The following is a 24,362-nucleotide window of genomic DNA, read 5'->3' as shown; positions in this document are numbered from 1 at the left end:
AATATTTCAACCCAGCGAGGTGCAGAGAAACACACATTCGGTGCCGTCGTCAGCAACTCCTACACCACCCCCCACGTACACCACTGCAAGGGGGGAGCACAAGGGGGTTCACAGGCACCCACAGAGAAAAAAGAAGATTTCTGCCTAATTTGGTTAATCAGTCAACCGAAGAGCAGGAATCCATAGGAGACTGGCCTGGGCTCCCCAAAGAGCTCAGTCCACTCCGTGGCCAGTGCAAGCATCACCTCCCCCTGACAGAACTGTGACAGTGATCCTTGGGAAGTTCCAAATCCCAAATGCTGCTCCCGGTTTAAATGTACAACAACAAATGAAAAAAAAAAAAAAAAAAGAAAGAAAGAAAAATAAAAAAGAAAAAAAATGGGGTTTATCAAGTCTTGGAATCACCAGAAAAACTCATAGTGCTGTCAAAGGGGACCATGGACCTCAGAATCCTCTGTGATTCTTCTCCTCAAAATAATTCAGTGGTTAAAGTAAAAATCAGAGGGAAGGGAAGGGAAGGGAAGGGAAGGGAAGGGAAGGGAAGGGAAGGGAAGGGAAGGGAAGGGAAGGGAAGGGAAGGGAAGGGAAGGGAAGGGAAGGGAAGGGAAGGGAAGGGAAGGGAAGGGAAGGGAAGGGAAGGGAAGGGAAGGGAAGGGAAGGGAAGGGAAGGGAAGGGAAGGGAAGGGAAGGGAAGGGAAGGGAAGGGAAGGGAAGGGAAGGGAAGGGAAGGGAAGGGAAGGGAAGGGAAGGGAAGGGAAGGGAAGGGAAGGGAAGGGAAGGGAAGGGAAGGGAAGGGAAGGGAAGGGAAGGGAAGGGAAGCAGCTCACTGGCCCAGAAGCCAATTACAACAAATGGAAAGTGTTTTGCTTTTTAATCTCATGATTTTTTTAGCTAATCTCTCCTTTGGACAGGGACGATCAGCTCAGCAGCAGGATGCTGCCAGGGGGATACAGCACGTGTGGAATGGAAACTCAAGTCCTTGCTCTCCAGTGCTGTCCTTTTGGGCTGGATTTATCCTGTTTTGGATCAGAACGACTGTACAGGGACAGAGAAACGACAGCAAAATTTTGGGAAACTTCTGAACAGGGGATTTTGCTGTGTTTCTGTCTCTCTTTTCTGAAGAGGGGAGTTTTCTCTTTTCAAAATACTTTTTTCACTTTGAGTTTTTCGCCAGTTTGCACAGGAGGATTTGGAGGTGGGAAAACCCTCCCCAGCTGCTGCAGACCCTTCTGCTTCTGAGGGCTTTGCCCTCCTTGGAAGAAAAGCCAAGTCCTACTCCTCACCTGCCCAGAGATTGTGTAATCACAGAATTACAGAATCATTTCAGCTGGAAAAGACCTTTAAGGTCAAGAAGATGATCTTTTTCCTGCAGCAAAAGAAGTTCCATTCTGGGGAAGTTGATAAAAATGAGAAGTTTTAGAACTGAAAAGGACCACACACACCCAAAAATGCCTTTGTTTCCTTCTCCAGTCCTGGGCAAGACCTCAACAAGATCCAGCAGAAGGGGAAAACCAGACCCAGCAGTCCAGGACAGCACACCGGAGCTGGGAACCAGCTGGAACCTTTTCACCCACCCAGACTCTCCCAAGCACGTGGAGAGCCAGAGGAGGGAGGAGGCCATTGGATGCCATCCCCAGAGCCCATAAATTACAGCAGGGAACAGACTTGCATTTGCCCTATTTCTTATCTGCTTGGAAATTGCTCTGCTTTCCCAGCTGCAAAGGCAGCTCTCTGTTCCCAAGAATTTCAGCAAAGCCATGACCTCTTTCCAGGATCGTACAGTATATGGTGGTGGCGGGGAGCCAGAGCTAATTATAGGCACAGGAAAAGGAGAGAGGCATTTGGAAAAGCTCTACCTTCCCAGCCACGGGGAGCAGGGTAGCACAGCCACAGCCAAGCCCCAGACAGGGCTGCAAAACCCAGCAAGGAGAGAGAATCCCAGGGATCCAGTCCTCCTGGACTTCACTAGCCACAGGTTCTGGGAAAGTACAGAAAGATGATGGAAAGATGAAAGGCAGCATAAACCTCATCTCACAATACTTCACAGTTCCAAGGTGCTCTGGTGGAGAGGGGAACCCCCTCAGGGGGAAAAGGGACCCCCGATGCCCTGACAGAGGTACAGCAGCACCCCAGCCCCAGCCAGAACCAGTCTGTCATCCCACACCCCAAATCTGAGTGGCCTGGGTACCCCGCAGAGACCCCATCTCCAGAAGGTGAACGATGCCACGAGCCCCTCACTGTGCCCTCGTGCCCCAGCACTGCCCAAAAGCACGACCTGCAGAGATGCTCCCCAATCCAGAGGCAAATAAATGTGCATGAATTTACACCTCGGGCAAAGCCACGTGCAGGCTTAGAGACAAGTTCATTGTCACTCGCTGAGCAATGTCACAGGAGCCACCTCCCTGCCTCGACCCACTGCAGAAGTGGACAAGGACATGGTGACACATGTGCCCACGAGACCTTCCAGCAGGGAGGAGGGCAGGCAGGGAAGTACAAAACAGGCAGCAACTCTTTTAACCACCGGGCTCCTCTTCAGAGCCACATTTCTGCACGAAACAAAAACCGGGGAAGGTAAAAAAATCCCACCTAATGTTTTCTTTGAGGAAGGAAAAAGAAAAGGCAGGAACCTTCTCGCTCGCCGCAATGGGTTTTCATTTTCCACCAAATTAACTCAAGCCTCGGCTCTGGCTGCTGGCAGATCCCCTCCTGCCTGCTCGCTGCCTGTGTGCCTGCGCTTGTGGGAATGTGTGGGTGTGTGGGTTTTGTTTTGCTTTCTGCACTGGCTCTGCAGACCATCTCCTGCACGGCTCAGCCCAGCTCCGTGGTCCAGCAGGGTGGGCATCCCCCCTCTCCAGCTACAGCCTCGTGCGGGGCTGCTCTCCCCCTCCAAGAACTTCCAGAAACATGGCCTGCAGGTATCCCAGCCCTCGGGGTGCTGCAGAGCTGCTGCCATTGCCAGTCACACCGAGAAGGGCCCTGTGTGGAGGGGAGGGTGCCCTGGTGGGTGCTGCGAAGTGCTGGCATGGCTGTGCCCCCTGGGACAGGGGACTGGCACCAAGCAGGGCACCAGCGCAGCCTGCCAGCAGGAGAGCACCTCTCACTAAAGGAAGGAATCTGCCTGCCCATGCTGGGTCCAACTGATGACCTTTTCCAACGCTCCCACGGCAGTGGGAAGGGGGATCAGGGGATCAGTGCACACCCTGCTCCTGGCGAGACCCTTGGGATCACCTCCTGCTTCCTGGATAACAACCCCAGCTAAAACCCTGCCCTTGGTGCCCGGCCCCAGTGCTGGAGGTGCTCCCAGAAACGCTCTGAAGACTGACCAAGCCTTGGTACAAACCAAAACCAGCACTTTCTACATGACACTCCCCCTCCCCAGCTCCAACACTTCCCATCAAGGAACGGACGGGAAGGCAAACAGAAACAACTTCCCCACAGCACCCACCCCACCCCAGCAGCAGGACAGAGCACGGAATCCCATCCCCACGGAGCCCACCTCGCTGGTGCTGCTGGCACATCCTGGTGCAGCACGTGGCCTTGGCAGGAGGACCAAAGCAGCCCCTTCCCACCCAGCTCGGCGGGCGCCGCCACGCACGGCTCAGCCCTAACGGGATAACAAGCTCACAATGAGATCCTAATGAAGGATTAGCCAAATGCAGTTTAAAGAGATTAAGGCTGGGTGCAGCACTGAAACTTTTTTATTTATTTTTTTTTCCCCAGCAGAGGTGAGACACAGATTACAGCCAACAAGGATGGAGCTGGCGTTCGCCGCCGGCTCCGGCGACTCGCGATGGTTTTCGCATCGCGTTCGTGCAGAGAGGGGCCAGGGCTGTAAAAAGCATGGAGGAACACACAAAAAATGGCTCGTGGCGCCTGCAAGCCCTGCCCAAGGCGCTTCACAGCCAGCCAGAGGCTTCCTTCATCTCTCCCCTCCCACATCAGTCCCTTCCCATCTGCATCCCAGCTGTGCCCGATGCTCTCAGTCCCGTTCGTAATGACTGTTGATGTTATCCGCCCAAGCCGGAGCCTTCCAAGGAGCCCCAGGGAAGCAGGTACTCAGCTCTCATTCAGGGAAAGTTATTAATAGTAATTTCTTGGCTCTACACAAACAGAGCAAGAAGTCAGCCCTGGCCTGGGAGAGCTTGGCGTGACTGCCAGCCCCACGTGCTCCGAAAGGTCAGGAGTCTGGTTCGCCCCCAAATCAAACGAGGATGTTTAAAATAGAAGGCAACACATCTGGGGTTGCTTTTTGGCTTGTTTTGACCACTCGTATTTTTTTCTTCAACCACCAACACCACACATTTTCTCCTCCTGAGAAAGGGCAACGTGACTGTCGCCCCATCACGGGCAGCCAGGAGTGGGAATTTGCCAAACCAGCCCCAGGAGTGCTGATGCCCAGGGGGAAATGGGTGAGCAAGGCTGGTGCTGGGGGACAGCCTTGTCCCATGAGCAGGGGGGCAATGCTCCAACCCACCCCCTCATTTCAGCCAAAAGCCACGCGACAAGAGGGAGGTGGGGAGCTGAGAAACATCCCTGTTGAGAGACTACAAAACAAATCAAATGAAGATGTTTGGAGCAGATCCAGATGTTTATTAGTGACGCACATGGAGGTATAAATAATTATCCGGTAGGAATTTTGTTCACAGGCAGCTCTCCCTTATCTAATCAGATCTCAGTGCGACATGGCCCCGGCCTCCCCCTGCTTAAAAAGTCTTGAGAAAACCAGATGCAAAATAAAAAAACCTCACTAGGGGCACCAATTTAATCCCATTAATCACTGGATACTGGGAGCAGAGCTGCCAGCACTCAGATCTCATCCAGGCACAGCTTAAGGGAGGATTTTTTTCCTCCAGCAGGAGCACTGGCAGAGGGTCAGATCCTGCACGAGGGTGCAGGGAAGGGCCAGGAGCTGAACCCTCACACCCTGCCCCATGTCCAGCACCAGGCATGGGTAAAGTGACATCTGTGGGGACAGGAGCCACCGTGGCATTGGCTGGGCCCCTCCACACCAGCGCAAGGAGCTGCACAAGCTCTCGCCTGTAAGAAACCAACTGCTTAAAATACACTGGCCAACAAACCACTCCCTGTCCGGCTGCGTGGTACAGAGCGGCCTCTCCAGCGCCCGGACACTGCAATTACCTAAAAATAAATGGACCACAAACCTCGAGAGGCCAAATGGCTGAGGGGGATGAGGAGAGCAGGGAAAGTGCCCCAGCAGCACCGAGCCTGGCTGGAGGGACCAGCAGCCATGAGCACCACCACGAAGCCCAAGACAAAGGGTTCACATGCAACCAAAAAACAGGTAGAAAAAAAAGGCTTTAATTGCTCAAAAGCACCACCTGAGCTGATTTTTCCTGGCCCTTAGCATCACCTAGCCCATGGGAGGTGCCGGCCCACTGAGCTGCACCACCACCCCCCGCATCAGCAGCCCCTCACCCTGCCAACCCCCCCAGCACTGGAAATGCCAGCATTTCCGATGGTTTTCCAAAAATTTAACCAACCCAACCCACCACAGCAGAGGCTGCAGAGGGTTTTGCAGTGGCCAGAGAGGAGCAGTGTTGGAAACTTACTGTAGGAAATTGGCCGCTCGGCTCCAGCTCCTTGTCCCTACTGGTGGGAAAGTCTATAAATCTCTAATAAAGAAAAAAAAAAATCCCCTCCCATTTTATTCCTTCTCTCTCCCCCCTTCCAAAGGATTGCGAAACTGAGAGGGCAGCCAGGGCTTGGATTCGCAGCATTTCTGAGTTCCTACAGAGTCTGGGCTCCCTGCCACCAGCAACAGCGGCTCTGGGGGTGTGGAAAAAGGGAGGAAAAAAAAATGAAAAGAAGAAGAGGAGTAAAAAAAATATATTAAAAAAAGTCCTGTTTATTTTGGGGGATGAGAGAGAAAGCTGGCACTGCACAAAGCGGGGTGGAGGGGGAGCAGGGCTCTGGCACTCCTGCAGGCACCACGCGTTTGGGAATCAAAAGGGCTTGGTTAAAACACCTCAATATTGGGTGGGAATCCTGAGCTTGCAGAGGATGCTCCTTCCCAGAGTGTACATGGGCAACAAGCAGTCTCATACAGAGGAAAGCAGCACCTCCCAGAGCAGCTGGACCCCCTCGAGGGCACCCATGGGTGCCAGGGGCAGCTCTGCCCTGCCCTGGCCTGACGCGGCCCCGGGCGCTGTGAGGGGAATTACTGAAGACAGGCTGGAAGAAAAGCCTGCTCCAGCCGTGACCCAGATTCCCCTCCAGCCTGATCCCTCACTGAAGTCATAATCCTTGGAGGGCTTCTGGTCTTTTTTTTTTTTTTTAAATACATCCCTGAGCGTTGCCATGGTGACGAGGGGGATGCTATAATTTCAGCATTATAGACTTCAGCGCGAGAACAGGAGGGAGAAGGTGGTGGAAATGTGGATGAGCTGCACTGGTAATGCATTTTTAGGGGAAAAAAAAAGAATTAAAAAAAAAAAGAAAGAACCAAGGCAGCACCTTTGCTTGGGCAGCAGAGGCTGGAGGAGCAGTGCCATGTCACAGCTGAAGGGATGCAGGGGATCGTGGAATCATGGCATGGTTTGGGTTGGAAAGGACCATAAAGGTGTTCTCATTCCAACCCCTGCCATGGGCAGGGATACCTTCCACTAGACCAGGTCGCTCCAAGCCCTGTCCAACCTGGTCTTTGGAACTTCCAGGGATGGGGCAACCTGGGCAACTTCTGCCTTACCACCCTCAGAGGGAGGAAATTCTTCCCCATAGCCCACCTAACCCTGCCTTCTGTCAGTGTGAAGCCATTCCTGCCTCATCCTGTCACTCCAGGCCCTTGTCCAAAGTCATCTCCAACTCTCTTGGAGCCCTTTAGGCACTGGAAAGGGCTCTAAGGTTTACCTGGAGCCTTCTCTTCTCTGGAATGGGGACCTGCTCCTGTGCCTCAGCCAGAGTACCCACTCTGGGGCATGGCTGGTGCAGCAGCTCCCCTGGGCAGGGGCACTCCAGACCCTGCAGGGCTTTGGGGGATGCAGCCTGCCACCCTGCCAGCACACAGCCACAAGTCCTAAATCCCTCCCAAAAACCTTGTGGAACCCCAGGGGCCCCTGAGCAGGACCTCCCTGTTTTGGGGTGGCCTTAGCCCAGCTCTCACAGCTTAGCATGCAGCCAATGCCAAAACTTTGCAAAGAAGCAGCTCCAAAAGAGCTGCCCCCCACTTTTTACCTCTATTTCCTGCCACCTTTCCTTTCCACCCCTAAATCCCTCCCAAAAACCTTGTGGAACCCCAGGGGCCCCTGAGCAGGACCACCCTGTTTTGGGGTGGCCTTAGCCCAGCTCTCACAGCTTAGCACGCAGCCAATGCCAAAACTTTGCAAAGAACCAGCTCCAAAAGAGCTGCCCCCCACTTTTTACCTCTATTTCCTGCCACCTTTCCTTTCCACCTGCAGGTCCCCAAGGTATCCCATTGCGAGCAGCATGTGGGAGACCCTGTGCTCCTGTCCAGCTCTCTGCTGGAATAAAACCCACCATTGTCCATGTTTTTGCAAGGACATGATGTTCTTAACATCACACCACCTTGGTTCAGCCCTAGAGAGCCCCTGGGCTGATGTCTGTGAGTTTTCAGGCTGGTTAAGTGACCCGTGACCCCACAGGAGGGATGAAGCAGGAACCCGATGGCTTCAGCCCCCCCAGACCCCAGGGAGCTCAAGCTCTCCCGTGGCACAGAAATAGCAAAACTGCACGAAGAGAAGCCAAGCCAGTTTTAGCCACGTTTCCACCCCGCTCGCAGCCTTCCCGCCCCACTGCCGGGCACTGAACCGGCACCTGCTGTGACGAAAAATTTCCGAAAGACGCGCAAATAAAAATAAGATCACACACAAACACCTCTGCCCAAACCCAGACCAACGGCCCATGACCCCATCACAAGAGAGACGGGCTGCCAGGGACTCACGGGGTCCCAAAGGAAGCCAGGTTGTCCCTGGGGATGCCACGTCCACACCACGCACAAGTGGGGAGGTGAGAAAAAGCTCTGGTCTGGTGTGCAGCACTCGGCACTGCATCCTCTGGCCAGGCAGCCTGCACCCCTCAGCCTCTCTGAGGGCTGGGAGAGGGGTCCTGACCACAAAATCCAGGTGGTCAGTGTCAGGGACACTGAGACATCGCTGTCTCATCCTGCACTGGTGCTCTGGTGCCCGGGCACAGCTCAGTGGGGATCCTCGAGGGCAGCTGGGATAAAAGGGTCTCCTGGGCTCTAAAAGCCTAAATAAAACCACAGCACACCACTGCAAAAGTGGGAACTCCAGTGCAGGCTGGCAGCAGGTGCCAAGGACCCCCTACCAGGACTCCAGGCGCTTGTTCCTCGCCGCAAAAAATCCTGTATAACCCCAGTGGAAAAAATATTGTGACCGTTTTGTTTCCATGTCCGAAGGGGAGCCAAACACACAAACTACCACCTTCAGCATCTGACCTGCCAGGCCTTGGGCCATCAGGGCGCTTTCAGCAGTGCCCAGAGCTCCAAATTTAGCCTCGAAGGTATTTATCTCTGAGAAGCTAAAACCAAACCTTCATTTGCATAACAAAAAGACCCCGATGCTCGGTGCAAGTGCTGCTGGCAGGGCAGAGGACATGCAAAGCAGCCTCTCTCTCCAAGCAGAGGCGCTGAAGGTCACCCAGGCAGATGCTGAGCTCGCTGTGGCTGGTCCTCTCCACTGGAAAGGACAAGGCAAGAACATCTTCCCAGAAGGAAAGCATCTTCCCAACCTTCCCACTTCCAGTTGGAGCAGCTCCCTCCAGCACAAAGGCAGGTGTGAAATCCTGCTCGATAAAGCACACACTCACATCTGGCCCCAAAGCTGAAAGACCTGAGGGCAACTACCAGGACTTTTCCAAACCTTCTCAACCTGTGTTGAGAGATGGGCTCATAATTTTTGTCTCCTGGGTGCCAGTGGCTGGCGTGAGGACAGGCAGCTTCGTCCCCTCAGGAGCAGTGCCCATGGGGAAGAAGGAGAGAAACCCTTGGAATTTCCCCAGCAGCACCCCAAGGCAGCCCCCACGACCCCTGGGGCCCCCCAGGAGGCACCAGGAGCCGAGCCCACCCCTCCCCTGGGAGCAGGCACAGCAGCTCCGTGCTCAGCTGTCGGACACCAGGTCAGCACCTGCTGCCACGCGGTGCCGGCGTGCCCGCAGCTCAACCCAGCACCTGTCCCTTTGTTTTGGGACAAAGTCCCTCCAGGAACCGGCGCCACCCGGCCACGTCCTCCTTATCTCACACTGACTGAATCCCCTCCTGCCCTGCCATCCTCACAGCTCACTCGGAGCTCACCCGTGCCAAAACCCCGCGGCGCCGCACCGAACCCAATAAAGCATCGCCGTGCCCCAGGCCGCCCCAAGAGCCAGATGTTCCCCTCTCCCCCCGCAAGGAAATGCCAGCTCTGGGGAGAGGATTGATGGAGGAGCAAGAAGCAGCCACCAGCTGCCGCGGGAAGAGGCCTTGGCTGCCTTCACCAGCAGCATCTTGCTCCAACCATTTGTTCTGCTTCTATTTTCGAAAGCGCTGGGGCTCAGCACTCGGCAGATCCCAGCCTCCCTCCCAAGCCTCCCCACCGCCGAGCAAGGCGACAGATTTCTGCTAAGAGGCAGCGCGGGCTCCGCTCCCCGTCTTGGCAGCGCACCCATGCAGGACTGGGGATATTTTTGAGCGAGCGAGCCGAGAGGTGCTAGTTTTCCCGGCGGCTCGTTGCCGGCGCGTGGGAAGGACGGCCGTGGAGTCAGGGAAGGTTGAGGATGGATACGTGATTGATCCCAGTGCTTAAAAGCCTGGAGATGGGGAGTCAAATCCTCCTCGGTCATGAAAAGAGAGATGTCCAGTGGCACTGGAGCTCTCTGGGAAAGCACCAGGCAAGGGATGAGGCTGGAGATAAGGCCTGGCTTTGGCTGCATCCCAACCCCCTGAGCCTTTCCTGGAGCCCCCACACTGGTGCATGCTCTCAGAGGAGAGCTGGCATGCACACGCTGTCCATGTGATCCCAAGTGCTGCTCCTCACCGGAATACTCGATGGAAAACTGCCCCACATCCAGGTAAGCCCTGCTTTCACCCAACCCTTCCACATCCTGCTCAGTTATTGAAATAAACTTGCTGCTACCGCAGGGCTTTCCTCGGGGCAGAGTCATGTCTCCAGGGAACATGGGGTTTTCCCCCTGGGATCAACCCAAGGGTTGGAATGAGATGATTTTTAAGGTCCCTTTCCACCTAAACCATTCCATGAGTCTGTGATAACTGTGCCTAGAGGCATCTCCTCACCTCCACGACCTCCCCGGTGGTGCCAGCACCAGAGACTTGGTGACACACAAACCCCTTCCTTTCCCCCATGGCTCTTCCAGCAAGTTCTGAACCACTCCAAGCACCACATGTCTGACAGAGCCGAAGCCAGAGCTCCCTGCAGGAATTCCCAGCAGGAGGAGGGTGCTTGGGGCAGAGCCAGGCTGCAGCAACACCGGGATTTTCACAAACTGTGGGGTGTTCAGCCACCCCAAGCTGCCACCCATCATCGAGCCGAGCAGCAGCAGGGTCCCCAGCCAGAGGAGGTGTCACAGGACACTGCACCCCGGGATGGACACCATTCCCAGCCACTGGCATTCAGACAAAGTGGCTGCTCCTCCCAGGGCTGGCAGCTCGATCAGATGCCAGCGAGAAGCCTGAGGGTACCAGCTCCATGGGGATATTTATCACGATATTTAGACAAAGCATGACAGCTCAGCCCTCACCTACAGCTACACAAACAGCCACTCTCTGCCTCTGTGTACCCAAAATGGGTGAAAAACACACACTTCTGGCTGTCCCAGAAGATCCTTCCCCATGGATGCCACCATGGACTGAGAGCACCCATGCCTGGAGCATGATCCCGGCCATTCCCTGCCCAGCCCCTCATCACAGCAGTTCACCTCCTGCTCCCAGCACTGAGCACAGCAGCTGCGGGGCAGGACAGTCTCGGTGACTGCCCCTGCAAAATAAAAAAAGCCTGGTCAGTCAAAATAATTTGTCCACATTCTTTATTGTAATTTTTTTTCTTCCCTTCCAGTGGAAACTCCTGCTCCGGCACCATGTCTCAAGGTTACTGCTAGGGGTGGGGGAGGATTTCAGGTTTTACAACTGAAAAATTCCAGACAGAAACCCAGAAATGTTGCCAGTCTTTCACCGAACAGAAGTTCTTTATCCAATTAATTTATTTAACTTTTTTTTTTTTACACCTGATGCCGCAGGTTTAAGCAAACTCCTGCCCCTCAGATTTTGTCTGCTTTGATAGAAAATTCTCACCAATGTCATGAACATTTCCAATTTTCAATTTCCTTTTTAAGGAAAACCAAACCAGATGAATCTGACCCCACATATTTTCCCCACCTGCACGCCATGGGATGTGTTCCTGGGTATGGCGCCTAGCAATTTTTCCCTGAAGCCTTCCAAAAATTAGAAAGGAAAAAATTTAAGAGTAAAAAAAAAGAAAAATTTCATCTTCAAAATAAGAAGACAAAAAAGATGCTTTCGAAAAGAAGGGAGGAAAGTCACTTTGTTCCAAAAGGCACTTCCATTTAAAAAAGAAGATGAAAACTTCCAAGCAGGGCTATTTATAACCACTGCTTATATCCATCAATAAAACCTTGCACCTGAAGCTCCACCACATCCTCCAGAACAGGTACAGGTACCCCCAGGCCCACAGCCCCAGCACCCCCGGGACCATGAGCTGCAGGATCCATCACACAGCAGATGCTGATAATCCCCCTGTGGCAGAAGGAGAGAGAAGGAAGAATCCCACTAGAACCCCTAAAATGATCCTTTGGCAGCCCTGGGGTGGGCTGGGGTCAAGAACCTGGCCCCAAAGGCAGGCACCGCTTCTGAAATCTCATGACTACTTTTTGGGGACGGGAAGAAGGTAAAAAATGAATTTAGGAGCCATGGATTTGTCCTGACTCCTTCCAAAAAAAAAAAAAAAACCAAAAAAAGGCTGATGCAACAGCAGTGCTGCAGTGGGAGGTCACCCTTCCCCAGAGCCCCCAGCTCCCAAGCCGTGCCCCAAGCACCCCAGCCAGGGGGGCTGCAGGCACCTCCTCCTGGAAGCGGTTTGGGGTTTGTGCCGGACGCTTGCAGCAAGCTGTTTGAAGCTCTGGAAAGAGAAACGATTCCTCCTCCTCCTCCTCCTCTTCCTCCCTGCCCAGAAATAGGTCATTTAATTACCCCCTTTCCAACCCCAACCACCAGTGACTCAGGACAGGAGGTGGGAGTGCTCCCACCCTGCGCCAGCAGCAGCCCAAAGCCACTGTGCACGGCTTTGACCTTGAGCCAGCGTGCCAGCAGCACTGGGCACAGCCAGCACAGATGGCAGGGGCTCAGCTCCCCACCTCTGCATTCCAGCTCGTGCTGGTCACTCACAGCAAGGAGGGTCGGGGCACGGGTGCTGCTGATCCCCTCCACGCACAGCCCGGGAAAACCAAGGGGAAACCAAGCTGGGAAATGCTTTGTGTCCTGCTCGGTCCAGCTGATTCGGCGTGGGACACCATGGTGGCGCCTGGGTGGTGGCTGGAGCCTGGCACATCCCAGCACAGGGATCATCCTGCCCTTCCAGCTTGTCCTCACTGTGCACCAGGACATCGGCACCACTCCGGCTTCGCGTGTGGCACCACAAGAGCAGCACCACACGCCTGCCCTGCTGGGCACTGGAGGGGCACGGAGCTATTTAAAGTCCCACTGGGCAACGTGGCAGTACCCAGCACTGGGAACAGGCCCCAGCAGCTGCTCCAGCATTCCAGCAGTCAACAACCAGGACATCTCACCCTGAGCAGAGCCCTCTGGGTGACACAGATGGTGGCAGCAAGGACCCAGCACCACTGCATGCACCTCATGTCATTGCTCCCTTTTCTACAGGGGAAGGTGCTCACCCATAGCTAAGAAACAGCCTGGGAATTACGGAGCAGCTGCTGTGTCCCCCCAGCCTTGTTGTGACCCACACAAAAACAAGCCAAGTTTCCCCCAAAAACTGCTCCCATGTAGCTCAGAGACCCAAGTCCCCCACCTTCTGAGACCCCATTTAAGAGAAAGCAAACCTAGACCCCACCCCCCCCAAAATAAATCACTCCAAATTGAGGTATTTATCAAACCTTTGCCCTCCACATGGGCACTTTTTTCAGGATTTTTCAGAGGATGTGGGCTCTTGTCTGTTTTGCAAGCAGTGGGGAGCTACAGCAGGGAGACACCAAGAGTGAGGGGAAAGGAAAAATTAAAGAAGAACCACAAGCAAAGCAAAGTGGAGTGCAAGATGCAAACCGACAGATCCGGGGAGGCAGAGCTGCTGGCAGGCAGACGGCGAGATCCATCTTGAAAGCAAAAGCAAACTGCTGCTCACACAGGCAGAGGGAAAAACCTAGAGGTCTTCAGCACTGCCTGAGCTCTGATCAAACAAAGTGATTAACAAATCTCAGCTTTCTATTGAAAGCTTCTCTAATTAGAGGAAAAAAGGAAAGGAAAAAACAAAACCAAATCCCTGAGAGTCACATCGAGTGAAGTCCCAGACAGTGCCGGGGAGAGGCGAGGGGGTGATGCACCCCACAGTCCTGCTGGCACAAGGAGAGGGCAAGCACAGCCAGGGGCACCCTGTGCCACACATTGCCGTGCCTCCCCAGCCTTCCTCCTCCTCCCCTTCCTCCTCCTCACTTGCTCTCTGCTCACCGTGGCGGGCTCAGCAGCAGAGCGGAACCTTCCCGGGAGCAGGACTGTCATCTACAATAGAGTCACCTCTGACCCCCGGGATGGCTCAGCCTCCAGGAACTGCCAAAATAGCGATAAAAATAAGAAAGAGCCCCCGGCCTGAGGAGCTCACCCTCCGAACAGATGGGATGGCGGCAGGGTGAGGCAGGGGGATATTTTTAGCTCTGGTTGCAGATGGGGAAGTCCAGCACGGCAGCCCCACCGCCGCCTGTGCAGCTCACCATGCCTTGGGTCACCTCCATGTGCGCTCCCGGGTATTAACAGGATTTAATGGGATGCTGCCTGCTCACTTCCTGAGCCTCAGGCACCACCTTCCAGGCCAGCTCACACCATCACAGCTCCACATGGCATCTCAGCACCACTGCCAGGGGCACCCAGTGGGGCACGGTGGTCCGAGGCAGCGGAGTCAATGTCAGCAACCCACACCCCGCTGCCTCTTTCCCCTTCATTCCCAAAAAGACCACATCCCTGCAATCCATCACAGAGGAGAGATGCCACGCAGCACCCCATGGCGGGTTCCTCCCAGCGCGCTCCAGGCGATGCCAACCTGACCCTGGCAAGCACTTTGCTTCAGAAAAAAAAAAGCGAAAAGCAATTCCTGCCCCTCACCACAGACGCTTTCTTAGGTTCAAACGACTCGCCCAGGGTGTCGGACACACAGCTCACAGCTGAGCCCTCCACACCTAGCTGAAGCCCTCCTGGTCCTGCCAAGCAGCATCTCCCCCCACCCTCACGCCCATCCTTGCCTCGTGAGCCAGGGCCTGCACCAGCAGGGACACCTCCCTGCCGGGCAGCTGCCGGCACCAGCTCCGGCACACGCCGGCACCGCGGCAGCTGGGTCCCGCTCCCGTACTTTTCGTCCGACACTTTCGGCTTTGTTCTCCCTCTCACAAAGCCGCCGTGAGGCTGCCCTGGCAGCACGAAGGGACCTTGAAGTGGATGCAGTTTATGACCATATTTAGGCTCCTTTATGTTGCCAGAGTCACAGTAAAGGGCTGCAGCATTAAAATGAGACTCAGACCCCACTTGTTTCACTTGGCAGCCTGGGAAAAATCCACCCCGGGTGACTCCAGCACCGTCCATGCCTCCGCCCTGCCCGCTCGGGGACAGCACAAAATAGCAACAGCCCTTTCCAGCTCTGCAGTTGCACCTCCCAAGAGGAGCCAGGAGCCCCACACCAGTGAGGAGGGGGAAATTAAAACGCATTAACCACCTCCCCCATTCCGAGAACACCACCAAAGTGTGGGGAAGCAAAGGGACGTGCCCAAGGTCACCTAGTGACAAAACCAGCACTTCCCAAGGTCCCGAGAGCCCCCCAGCAGGACTGAGCACACACAGGGACGTGACCACGAGGAGCCCCCCGAGCCGGTTTGTGCTGGGGGAGAGCCTGGGCAGGAGTGGAAACCCCCGAGCGACCTGACACGGGAGCTAATGCCCCTTCAACACGAGTTAAATCCCTGCTGTGGCAGAGGCACCAGCGAAACCCGAGCAGCGGCCCCACCGCTGCCGCGGGGACATCGGCCACCTGCTCGGAGCCGGCACAAGTGCAGATGCCTCAGCTCGGCGGAGCCGCGACAACTGCAGGGGCTGAAGGGCAAGGTGGTGGGAGTGGAGAGGAGGATCCATGAGGCCCACCCAGAGGTCTGTGACCTTCAGGAGCCCGCTCCAGTGATCCCGAGGGCAGCGCCAGCAGCTTGCTTTGGAGCTCCAAAGAGACAGGGGCAGCTCAGTGCTCCCACAACAGGACCACCAGTACCGAAATCAGCTCAGGGAAGGAAAGAACATAATGAGAATAACCCTTACCTAGAGCCACAACCTGAACCCCTGGCCTGATGAGCGTCCCCGTCGCACTGAGGCCAGCACAGCCCCTTCCCCGTCAGCAGCAGGATTTCAAGCTGGCTGTCCTGGGACAGTGGTTTGAGAGCACCCACCTTGGTGAAGCAACACCAGCCCAAAAATCCAGACACGGCCACGCACGGCGGGAGAAGGGGCTTTGGAGGGATAGGATCAGGCCTTCCCGGGGTGGGGGCAGGCAGAGGCGCTGAGCTGAAGTGCCAGGGGAATTTGCAGCAGCACAGGTGTCCCTGTCCCTGCCCAGACCCCTGCCCACAGCAAGGGGGAGTCACCAGCCAAAACCGCGTGGCAGCTCCGACACTTGTGGAGGATTAGGAGGAGGGGACAGCCCAGCTGGCGGCCGTGCAGAGCTGGGGGTACCATGGGGTACCACGGTGCAGGGGCAAGAACTGCGTGTGTGGCACGACTGACTGTGCGTGAGGAGAGAAAAGGCAAATAAATAAAAAGAATAAAAACCAACGTCAAAGCCAAAGGGGGTTTGGGAGCTGCAGGGAAGGGATAAGCTGCGGTCGAAGCGGCGTCACAGATGCCGAAGAGCCGCAGATGCCGGACGCCCTGTCACCGCATCCCCGCTCAGCATCGCCGCTGCCTCCGGCCAAGGAAGCGCTCGGCACCCCGGGGAGGCCGCGGCAGCGGCTCGGCCCCGCCACGACACCCTGCTCCGGCCGCCGTGAGCCCCTCCGGACAAACAATCCCAGCTGTCGGCTCCGGAGCCGGCGCACGGCCAAGGCATGGACGCTCCGGGACTCGGTTTACCGCCGGCTCTCCCAAAATCTGCTCTTGCCAATCAAACCGCAGCCCCCCGGCGGCACCCGGAGCCTCGCCGGCGGGTCCCCCCACAGCCCCCATGTCATCACCCTGTCCTGCCAGGCAGAGCACCCCCTAACCCCCGAAACCCACCGGGCCCTGCTTCTCCCTGCGTCCCGCCAGGCCGCAGCGGGTCCCGCTCGGGCTGGACGCGGTGTCGCGGGTGGGCTCACGCTCTGTCACCACGGGGGTCCCACGGGGGACACTGCCCACCGCCCCGCAGCGGGGTGGGCACCCCCGAGGGCTGCCCCCACCCCACCGGCAGCACGCAGCGGGGCCATCCCCGTGTGCCGCGCCCGTGTCCCGCATCCCCCCCGCGCGTGTCCCGCGTCCCCCCCGCGCGTGTCCCGCGTCCCTCCGCGCGCGTCCCGCGCCGCCCTCACCTGTCCCCGCAGCGCCCAGGCCGAGCCGCCACCTCTTCCCCTTCCTCCCGGCTCCCTCCTTCACCTCTGCACCATTTTGGTGACGGTTTGTTTTGAAGCCGAGGGGGGGGAGGAGGGAGGAGGGGGGGCGCGGGGGAAGGATGTGCCGCTGCCGCCGCCGCCGCCGCCGCCGCTGCGCCCGCCCCCGCCCATCCCCGCGCCTCGGGGCGGCTCCGAGCGCCGCGGGGGTCGGGGGGGGGGGGGGTCCCTGCGTTCCCCCCACCCCGAACAGCGCCGGGCGGAGCGGGGCTCCGCGCCCCCCCAAGGCCGCCCGGGGAAGGAGGTGGTGGTGGGGGGGGGGGGGGGTTGTTATCGGAAGTAAGCGCCAGAAACGTTAAAACAAATCCAAAATAATTAAAAATAATAATTAGAAAGGGGAGGGGGGGGGAGAAGCGCGAGAGCGGGGGGGGACCCACCTGAGCGGGGCGCGGACCGGCCGCTGCCGGGGCTGCGGCGGAGCCGGCGGGGAGCGACCATGGCCGGGCCCGGCCCAGCGTCAGGGGCGGCGGCGGCGGCGCGGGCGGCCAATGGCCGCGGCGGGGGGGAGCGAGCGGGGCCGGGGGAACGGGGTGGGCCCGGGGCCAAGCGGGGCTGAGCCGGGGGGGAGCCGAGGCCTAGCGGGGCCGAGGCAGGCCCGGCGGTGCGCTGAGCCGGGGACGGGGAATGGCAGCCGGGAGCTGGGCCGGGAGCTGCCCTGTGCCACCCTCAGGGTCCGGCCTGGCCCCACTCGTGTTCCCCGGGCCGGGCAGCAGTGTCCGGCCCAGCCCCGCGTGAAGGGGGCATGGTGGGTTCTGCCCCAGCTGCCATGGGGGTTCGGGCTCAGCGGGGCCCAGGTGTCCCTAAAGCGACACAGGTGCCATCAGCTGCCCGTGAAGGTGCCAGCTGCGCTGCCAGGATAATGCATACAGCGCTCCGAGGCAGTGGAAGCGCCCAGTTGTGTGTCCAGCACGGTACAAGGTACGATGCTGTCCGGTGTCCGGACACAGCCCAGCTCCAGGAGCTGCTCCTGCCTCTGTTATCCTCACTGCACTGGGCTCCCGGGGCTCCCAGCCCTTCCCGAGCACACGGCACCGGCACTGGGCTCCCTGTGCTCGGCAGCCCAGACCCTGCTCCAAGCTCTGCGTTTCCAGCTCCTAAAGCAGCTGCAACCCAGATAAATCGCTCTGTGCTACCCGCAAGAAACCAAACAGTCTCTATTTGACTCCCCCCCTCCGTGCCACGACAGTTTGGGGCTGTGAATTTGGGCAGGAATCTGGTTTTTAGGGAGTTGGGTGGCCAGTTCTGTTCCTGTCTCGCCTCCATGTCCAGCGTTGCTTATCCACAGCCTCAGAGCAGTGTCGGTGGTGAGCACAAACATCCTTGGGGCTGGGGGGATGGAGACCACCCACCTACACCCCATGTCTGCACTGGTGGGAGCGGGTGATCCTGCTGGATGAGCTCTCCCAGCGCTGGGAATGCTGGAGGAGTGCCATATGGCAGGGCTGGGGGTCAGCATGGGGCACAGTCTGTCCTTTCCCAGGCATGGCGAGCCTGGGCAGGCTCCCATGTGCCACACAAAGCAGTAAAAATAAAAATCAGGCTGGCGTGGGACTGCTTTTGGCAGAAGAAAACTGGTGCCAGGGGTCAGAACCTCCATGGTAGATGTTTCGTGGGTTGCCCTGGCTGGCAGAATGCAGCCCACCTTCCACACTGGTGACACGAGTCTGGTGCAGCTCCAGCGCTCCATAAAAATACCGAGCGATGGCTCTGTCACACACAAAGCCACTGTCCCGGCTCAAGGGGGGCTAGGGGGCTGTGACAGCGATGTCCCAGCCCTGTTGGGTCACATTCAGCTGGAGCACTGAGAATATGAGTGCAGGAGCTGCCAGGCAGGGGGACAGAGTCACTGTTGTCACCCAGATGATGCCCAAAGCCATTAATGCAGCAGCACGCAGTCCCCATGCACTGGCCTCCACAACACAGGGCACTGCACAAGCCCAAAACTCCCAATTTCCTCCCCAAAGGCCTGGGGTGGCCTGGGATGGGGCTGGGGTGTGCTCCCACCACAGCTGTTGGCCACGGCCGGCTCTGCCCTGAGCCCCATCCCAGGCCGGGAGGGCAGGCAGAAGTTCCCCGATGCCAGTGACTCAGCTGAGGGGGTTGTTTTGCAACACGCTGGGTGTGGGAGGCTCCTGGTGTGTGGAAAGTAGGTGGCAAATTATCCAAATGATCCAAGGTGTGCGGTGAGCTCAGGGCCCGGGGAGGCTGGAGCAGCCCTGGGGGCGATGGACCCGCACCCCGAGCTGGGGCGGGGGATCCCCCTGCAGGGCTTTCAGAGGGTGCTGGAGGCTGGGATCAGCTTTCCCTGGATCTGGAGCCTTCCTCACACTGATCTGGGACAAAGAAAGCGAAGGCACAAGGGTGAGAGGCAGCGATGGTCTCAACAGAGAGGGCAGATCTGACCGAGCATCACTGGTGGCATGGCCACCCCTCTGACTCAGTGACACAGTTTCCCGCTGGCTCCTTCCCCCATCCCAGTATGTATTTCTAGTGGACTTTTCAGTGTGTTTGGCTTTTTGGGGCTGTTTGTTGTCAGTTAGTTATTTTATTATATTTATTGTTAGAAATAAGACTATTTTTAGGACGCTGTTGGTTTAGATAGAGATGGGATTAGTCATCTCACCAAGAGCTGTTTGCAGTCTCTCCTCAAGGATTCTCTGGGGTTTGTTTTCCAATCAACTGAGATCATGTATCCAAAGATATAAAAAATAAAAATAGTCAGAATAACACGCAGCAGCCGTTCTCTGGTGCCTCTTTGCGAGTTACAGGATGAAAACGAGGGAAGGATCCAACCCAGGATATTTATGAGACAAAGACGAGAACATTACTATGAACCTCAAAGTATTTTGGAAAGTCAGTTTGAGCTGCCTTTTTTTTTCTTTTTCTTTTTTTTTTTCTTTTTTTTTTTTTTTTTGTCTCTTGGGAACCAAATGCTGAGTAACTCCCTTCCCACACCAGGCTGCTGCTTTGTACAGCTGGTGCGCAGCCTCTTGACAGTGGAAACTGCTTTCCCTTGCCCTGTGCCAGCAGGAAGGAGGCAGGACTCCTGGGTCCTCCAAGATATGCAGCCACCTACACCCTAAGGCTATTAAAACAAAAACAAACAAAAAAAAAGGCACCCAAAAACCTAAAGTGGGAAAAATATTTGTTCCTCTCCTGCACAGAGCTCAGGGAGGGGAGTGGGGTGAGGGCTGGAGGCAAAGCCAAGAGGCCGAGAGCAGAGCCTTGTGCTGAAGAGCAGCATCTCTATCCTCCTTGCCACGACTTTTTGTCTCTCTCTGCCCATTCCTCCCTCTGAACCAAGTGGGAGCAGAGCTCCATGCGACTTTTGGGGAGACCAGTGTAGCTCTTAAAGACTGGGGTTGGACGCAGGGAGGAATCACAGTTTGTGGCTCATCTCATCCCTCCCTGGAGTGGAAGTGCTGATCCAACTTGTCCCTGGGTACGCTGAAAGCTCTGAAAGAGCTTTGAAAGCTCTGCAAGAGGGAGGGGATGGGGGTCCTGCCATGCCACAGCGGCTGGACCCTGGCCCGGGGTGGGGGTGATGCCCTTGGCAGCGGCACAGCCCAGCTCGGGATGGGGAGAGGAGCAGAGCCGTGCACGGAGGGGCACTCACGGGTCATTCCCACCTCTGCCAGGGTCTCTGCCAGGCCCGTTCCTGGCCCACCCATGACCAGGTCATTCCCAGCTCCCCACCCCAAGCCGGGGGACAGTCCTGATGACCACCAGGGTCTCTGCCAGGCCCGTTCCCACACCATCCGTGACCGGGGTCATTCCCAGCTCAGGGACAGCCCCGGTGACCACCAGGGTCTGTGCCAGCCCCTTTCCCAGGCCATCCATGACCGGAGTCATTCCCATCTCGGGGACAGCCCCGGTGACCACCAGGGTCTGTGCCAGCCCAGTTCCCAGGCCATCCATGACCGGAGTCATTCCCATCTCGGGGACAGCCCCGGTGACCACCAGGGTCTGTGCCAGCCCCGTTCCCAGGCCATCCATGACCAGGTCATTCCCAGCTCCCCACCCCGAGCCGGGGGACAGTCCCAGTGACCACCAGGGTCTGTGCCAGCCCCTTTCCCAGGCCATCCATGACCGGGGTCATTCCCATCTCGGGGACAGCCCCGGTGACCACCAGGGTCTGTGCCATCCCTGTTCCTGGGCCATCCATGACCGTGGTCATTCCCAGCTCAGGGACAGCCCCAGTGACCACCAGGGTCTGTGCCAGCCCCGTTCCTGGGGCTATCCATGACCATGGTCATTCCCAGCTCCCCACCCCAAGCCGGGGGACAGTCCTGATGGCCACCAAGGTCTGTGCCAGCCCCGTTCCTGGCCCACCCGTCACCTCCCGCCTGCGCTGGGCTGGCACGCCCGGGCACAGCACGGCACGGTCGCTGCCTGCCCGACCCGCGCGGGGACAGGAGTGGCACACGTGTGGTGACAATGCGGGGGGGGTGGCAGCGGGCAGGGAGGAAGCGTCGCCTTCACGTGGCCCCTGGGGCCCCCCCGCCGCCCACCCCGGCTTGGGCAAGGGAGGAGGAGGAGGAGGAGGAGGATTATTTGCCCTCGCAGCTGGCCGAGGTCCCAGCCCATGCCGGGGACGGGGGGGCACCATGGCATGGCCGCAGCTGCCAGCGATGCTCCGGGGCCACCCTGCCCGGCTGCGTGCGGGGTCCCTCCTGCCCCGGCCGTGCACCCCCGCCCCTGCAAACGCTGCCTTCCTCCCTGCCCCCCCTTCCTCTCCCAAGTCTAAATTCTCCCACAGCGTCCATTGACGTCCTGCCTGCGTCACCGTCTCCAGCACAACCAGACAGCACGTGGGAGAGGCAGGTTAAAGCGGCAGGGCCCTGGGAGGGCTCCAGCTGCGCGCCCCCAGCAGCGGGGCCGGCTGGGGAGGGGCCCCCCGAGCCCCCCACCCAAACGGGACCCTCTCCCGGGCGGTGTTTCCCGGCTCAATCAGCGCGGGTTGCGGGAAGATGAGGATTTTTCTCGCCCCTCGCAAGGCTCGCACGGGACCGTGAACGTTTTGCATCCTCCCTGCCGTGCTCCAAGCCCACCCCAAAGGGGGAGCGGCGGCTCTGCTGGCCAGGGAAGGCAGCTCGCATCGGCCCTGCGAGCTCCCCGAGCCCGCTCCCAAAGCCAGAGCCAGACTCGCGATGTTTTTTCTCCCGGCTGCCGGGCCCCCAGCCAGTCCTTGTGCCTCCACATCTGGGCTTTGCCTCTGCCCGAGTTACGGCGCAGCTCAGCTGGCTCCTGGGGGCTGGGAGCGGGCTTTGCACGCAGGGAAGTGCCAGAGCTCTGCCAGGGCGTGGGATGCAGCGAGTTCTGCAAGGGCTCAGCTGCCGGTGCGCTGACTTTTACAAGGGCTCAGGTACCTCCCCTTGAAGCCCACTCATCATTTCTGCTCCAGGATATTGCCTGGCAGCCGCAGCACTGCAGGACATCCCCCTGGCCGTGACTCCGGGAGCTGGGATGGGCAGGAGAACACCCCGGCACCCCTGAGCACAGCCCCGCTCCCTCGCCGTGTCCACGCTGCAACTCGGGGGGCTATTTTTGTCTCATCCCTTCTATTTATTGTGCCAGAGCCGTGTGCGGTTGGAGAAGGCTGTGGTGTTTGCTTTGTGATTGCTTCCTTCCCGCCCATAACCTTTTGCCTTAAAACGGGATTCGCCCTGATCCTGGACCCAAGGCCGGGAAGCCTGGGCAGCGTGCCACGGGCGCTGGCACTGCACGGCTCTTGGGGGACAGAGATTCCTGGCTCTGACCCTGGGTTTGATGCAAAGCCGAGAGCAAACACGCTGCCCTTCAGCTCCCCACGGAGCAGCCCTGAATCTCCTCCCCTGGAGCACCCCCAGTGCCTCCAGCAGTGCCAGGCTCAGCTCAGAGGGGTGAGTGGGAACCATCGCGGTGAGCCCTCAAACAGGAACCACCACACGAGAAGAGGGAAAAAATAAAATAACTCAAGCTGCAGAAAGCAGCCACACTAAGTGAGGGCCACCCCTTGCAGGCCACAAGGTAGCCCTGCACACCCACTGGGGACCATCCTCATCCTCCCTGGCACACCGAGCCAAGGGGACAGTTCCCAGTCCTGAGCTGGGCTACCATGGCTGCTGTTTGGAGCACACCTCATCAATTAAAGGAGGTGGGGGAGGACCCCACTGCTGTTGCCTTGGCCTGGCCCTGGTCAGGGCTGTTTGCCAACAAGCCCAGCACACCACTCATCTACTGCTGATGGTGATCCTGCACCCTGCTGCAGGGCCTGGGGTCTGCTCACCAGGGCTGACACTGTGGGCAACCACCAGGGCCAAACCCTGGTGGGAAATGTCTAAAGGAGAAGGATTTGGGGCTGTTGGGGACTGAGAAGCTGGATGTCACCTGGCAATAGAAACTGGCAGCCACTACAAGCAATGCTGTCCCACCTGTGTGGGGCTCACCCACAGCGTGGGCAGCACCTAAAGGGGGGATTCTGCTCCTCTGCTGGGCTCTGGTGAGACCCCACCTGCAGAGCTGCCTCCAGCTCTGGGGCCTCCAGCGCAGGAAGGACATGGAGCTGCTGGAGCGAGTCCAGAGGATGAGATATTAGAAGGAAATTCTTCTCTGTGGAGGTTGATGAGGCGCTGGCACAGGTTACCCAGAGGAGCTGTGGCTGCCCCATCCCTGGAAGAGTTCAAGGTCAGCACGGTTGGGGCTTGGAGCAACCTGGGATAGTGGGAGGTGTCTCTGCCCATGGCAGGGGGTGGAAGGAGATGAACTTTAAGGACCCTTCCAGACCAAGCAAGCCTGTAATTCTGTGATTCTGCAGGCAGTAAACCCAGCTGGGGTTTAGCTCAGCCCAAGCTGAGCTCAGCCCAAGCTGAGCTAAACCCAGGCACAGCAGAACTCCCCATCTCTGCTGCTGGGGGTTTATCAGCTAGGTAAGCATCTTTTAGCACATTTTAGCACCCCGGAGGTTTAAGCCCAGCACAATGTTTATCAGCTAATGGAGACTGGGCACACTTTGGAGCACCTTGCAATTTTAAATTCGCTTGATCTCCCCTTTTTCTTCCCAGCATAAAACTGCAGCCCTGTGTTGGTGCAGGCAGCCAGCGGGTAGAGCTCCAGAAGCTCCCCAAGCGTGTCTCCTCGGTGTGTAGGAGTAGCTGCTGACTGGGAGCAGCCCAATTTCCAAGAACTCCCAAAAGTTACAAGCCTTCACGTCGTGCTGAATCAGTGCGAGATCCAGAGCAGCTCCACGCTCAGCAGCTCGGAGAAAGCAAAGATCCTGTCTCTGCAGCCACAACCTCAGTGATGAACACGAGTGTCTCATCCCCTGCTCCTCGAGGTGCTCTCTGATTCCTGCACACACACACCCGGCCCTAATGAAAGGGCCCAGCGCCTCCCCATTGCCCTGGTCCCAGGGATCTGCACAGGGAAGGGAGGCTGGATCCCTCCTGATCCCAGGATCTGCACAGGAAAGGGAGGCTGGATCCCTCCTGATCCCGGGGTTCTCTCTGCACAGGGAAGGGAGGCTGGATCCCTCCTGA

The 24,362-nt window shown here is 57.8% G+C and overlaps 2 protein-coding genes across 23 annotated transcripts in view; one reads left to right on the top strand and one right to left on the bottom strand.

The window, feature by feature from the left end:
• The window catches only part of MEF2D (myocyte enhancer factor 2D), an 89,299-nt gene extending 71,990 nt beyond the window's left edge, over positions 1-17,309 (bottom strand). For 12 of the 22 annotated variants that reach the window (XM_064401715.1, XM_064401713.1, XM_064401712.1 and 9 more), the window contains exon 1: positions 16,768-17,039. The gene's annotated coding sequence lies outside the window, so the exon portion shown is untranslated. Of the gene's footprint in view, positions 1-5,570; positions 5,612-15,526; positions 15,572-15,654; positions 15,826-16,767; positions 17,044-17,222 lie in introns of those variants that run through there. The other 10 variants (XM_064401734.1, XM_064401735.1, XM_064401714.1 and 7 more) reach the window with 9 other exon arrangements.
• On the top strand, positions 16,121-17,128 carry LOC135288083 (uncharacterized). Its single transcript, XM_064401365.1, has one exon. The coding sequence runs from the start codon at positions 16,121-16,123 to the stop codon at positions 17,126-17,128; it is 1,008 nt and encodes a 335-aa protein (XP_064257435.1).
• Positions 17,310-24,362: the final 7,053 nt, after the last annotated feature.

Source organism: Passer domesticus, chromosome 32 (genome assembly GCF_036417665.1).
Source record: "Passer domesticus isolate bPasDom1 chromosome 32, bPasDom1.hap1, whole genome shotgun sequence".
Lineage (NCBI taxonomy): Eukaryota > Metazoa > Chordata > Aves > Passeriformes > Passeridae > Passer > Passer domesticus.
The sequence above is the reverse complement of the archived record's forward strand: the minus strand, read 5'-3'. Positions and strand labels throughout refer to the sequence as shown.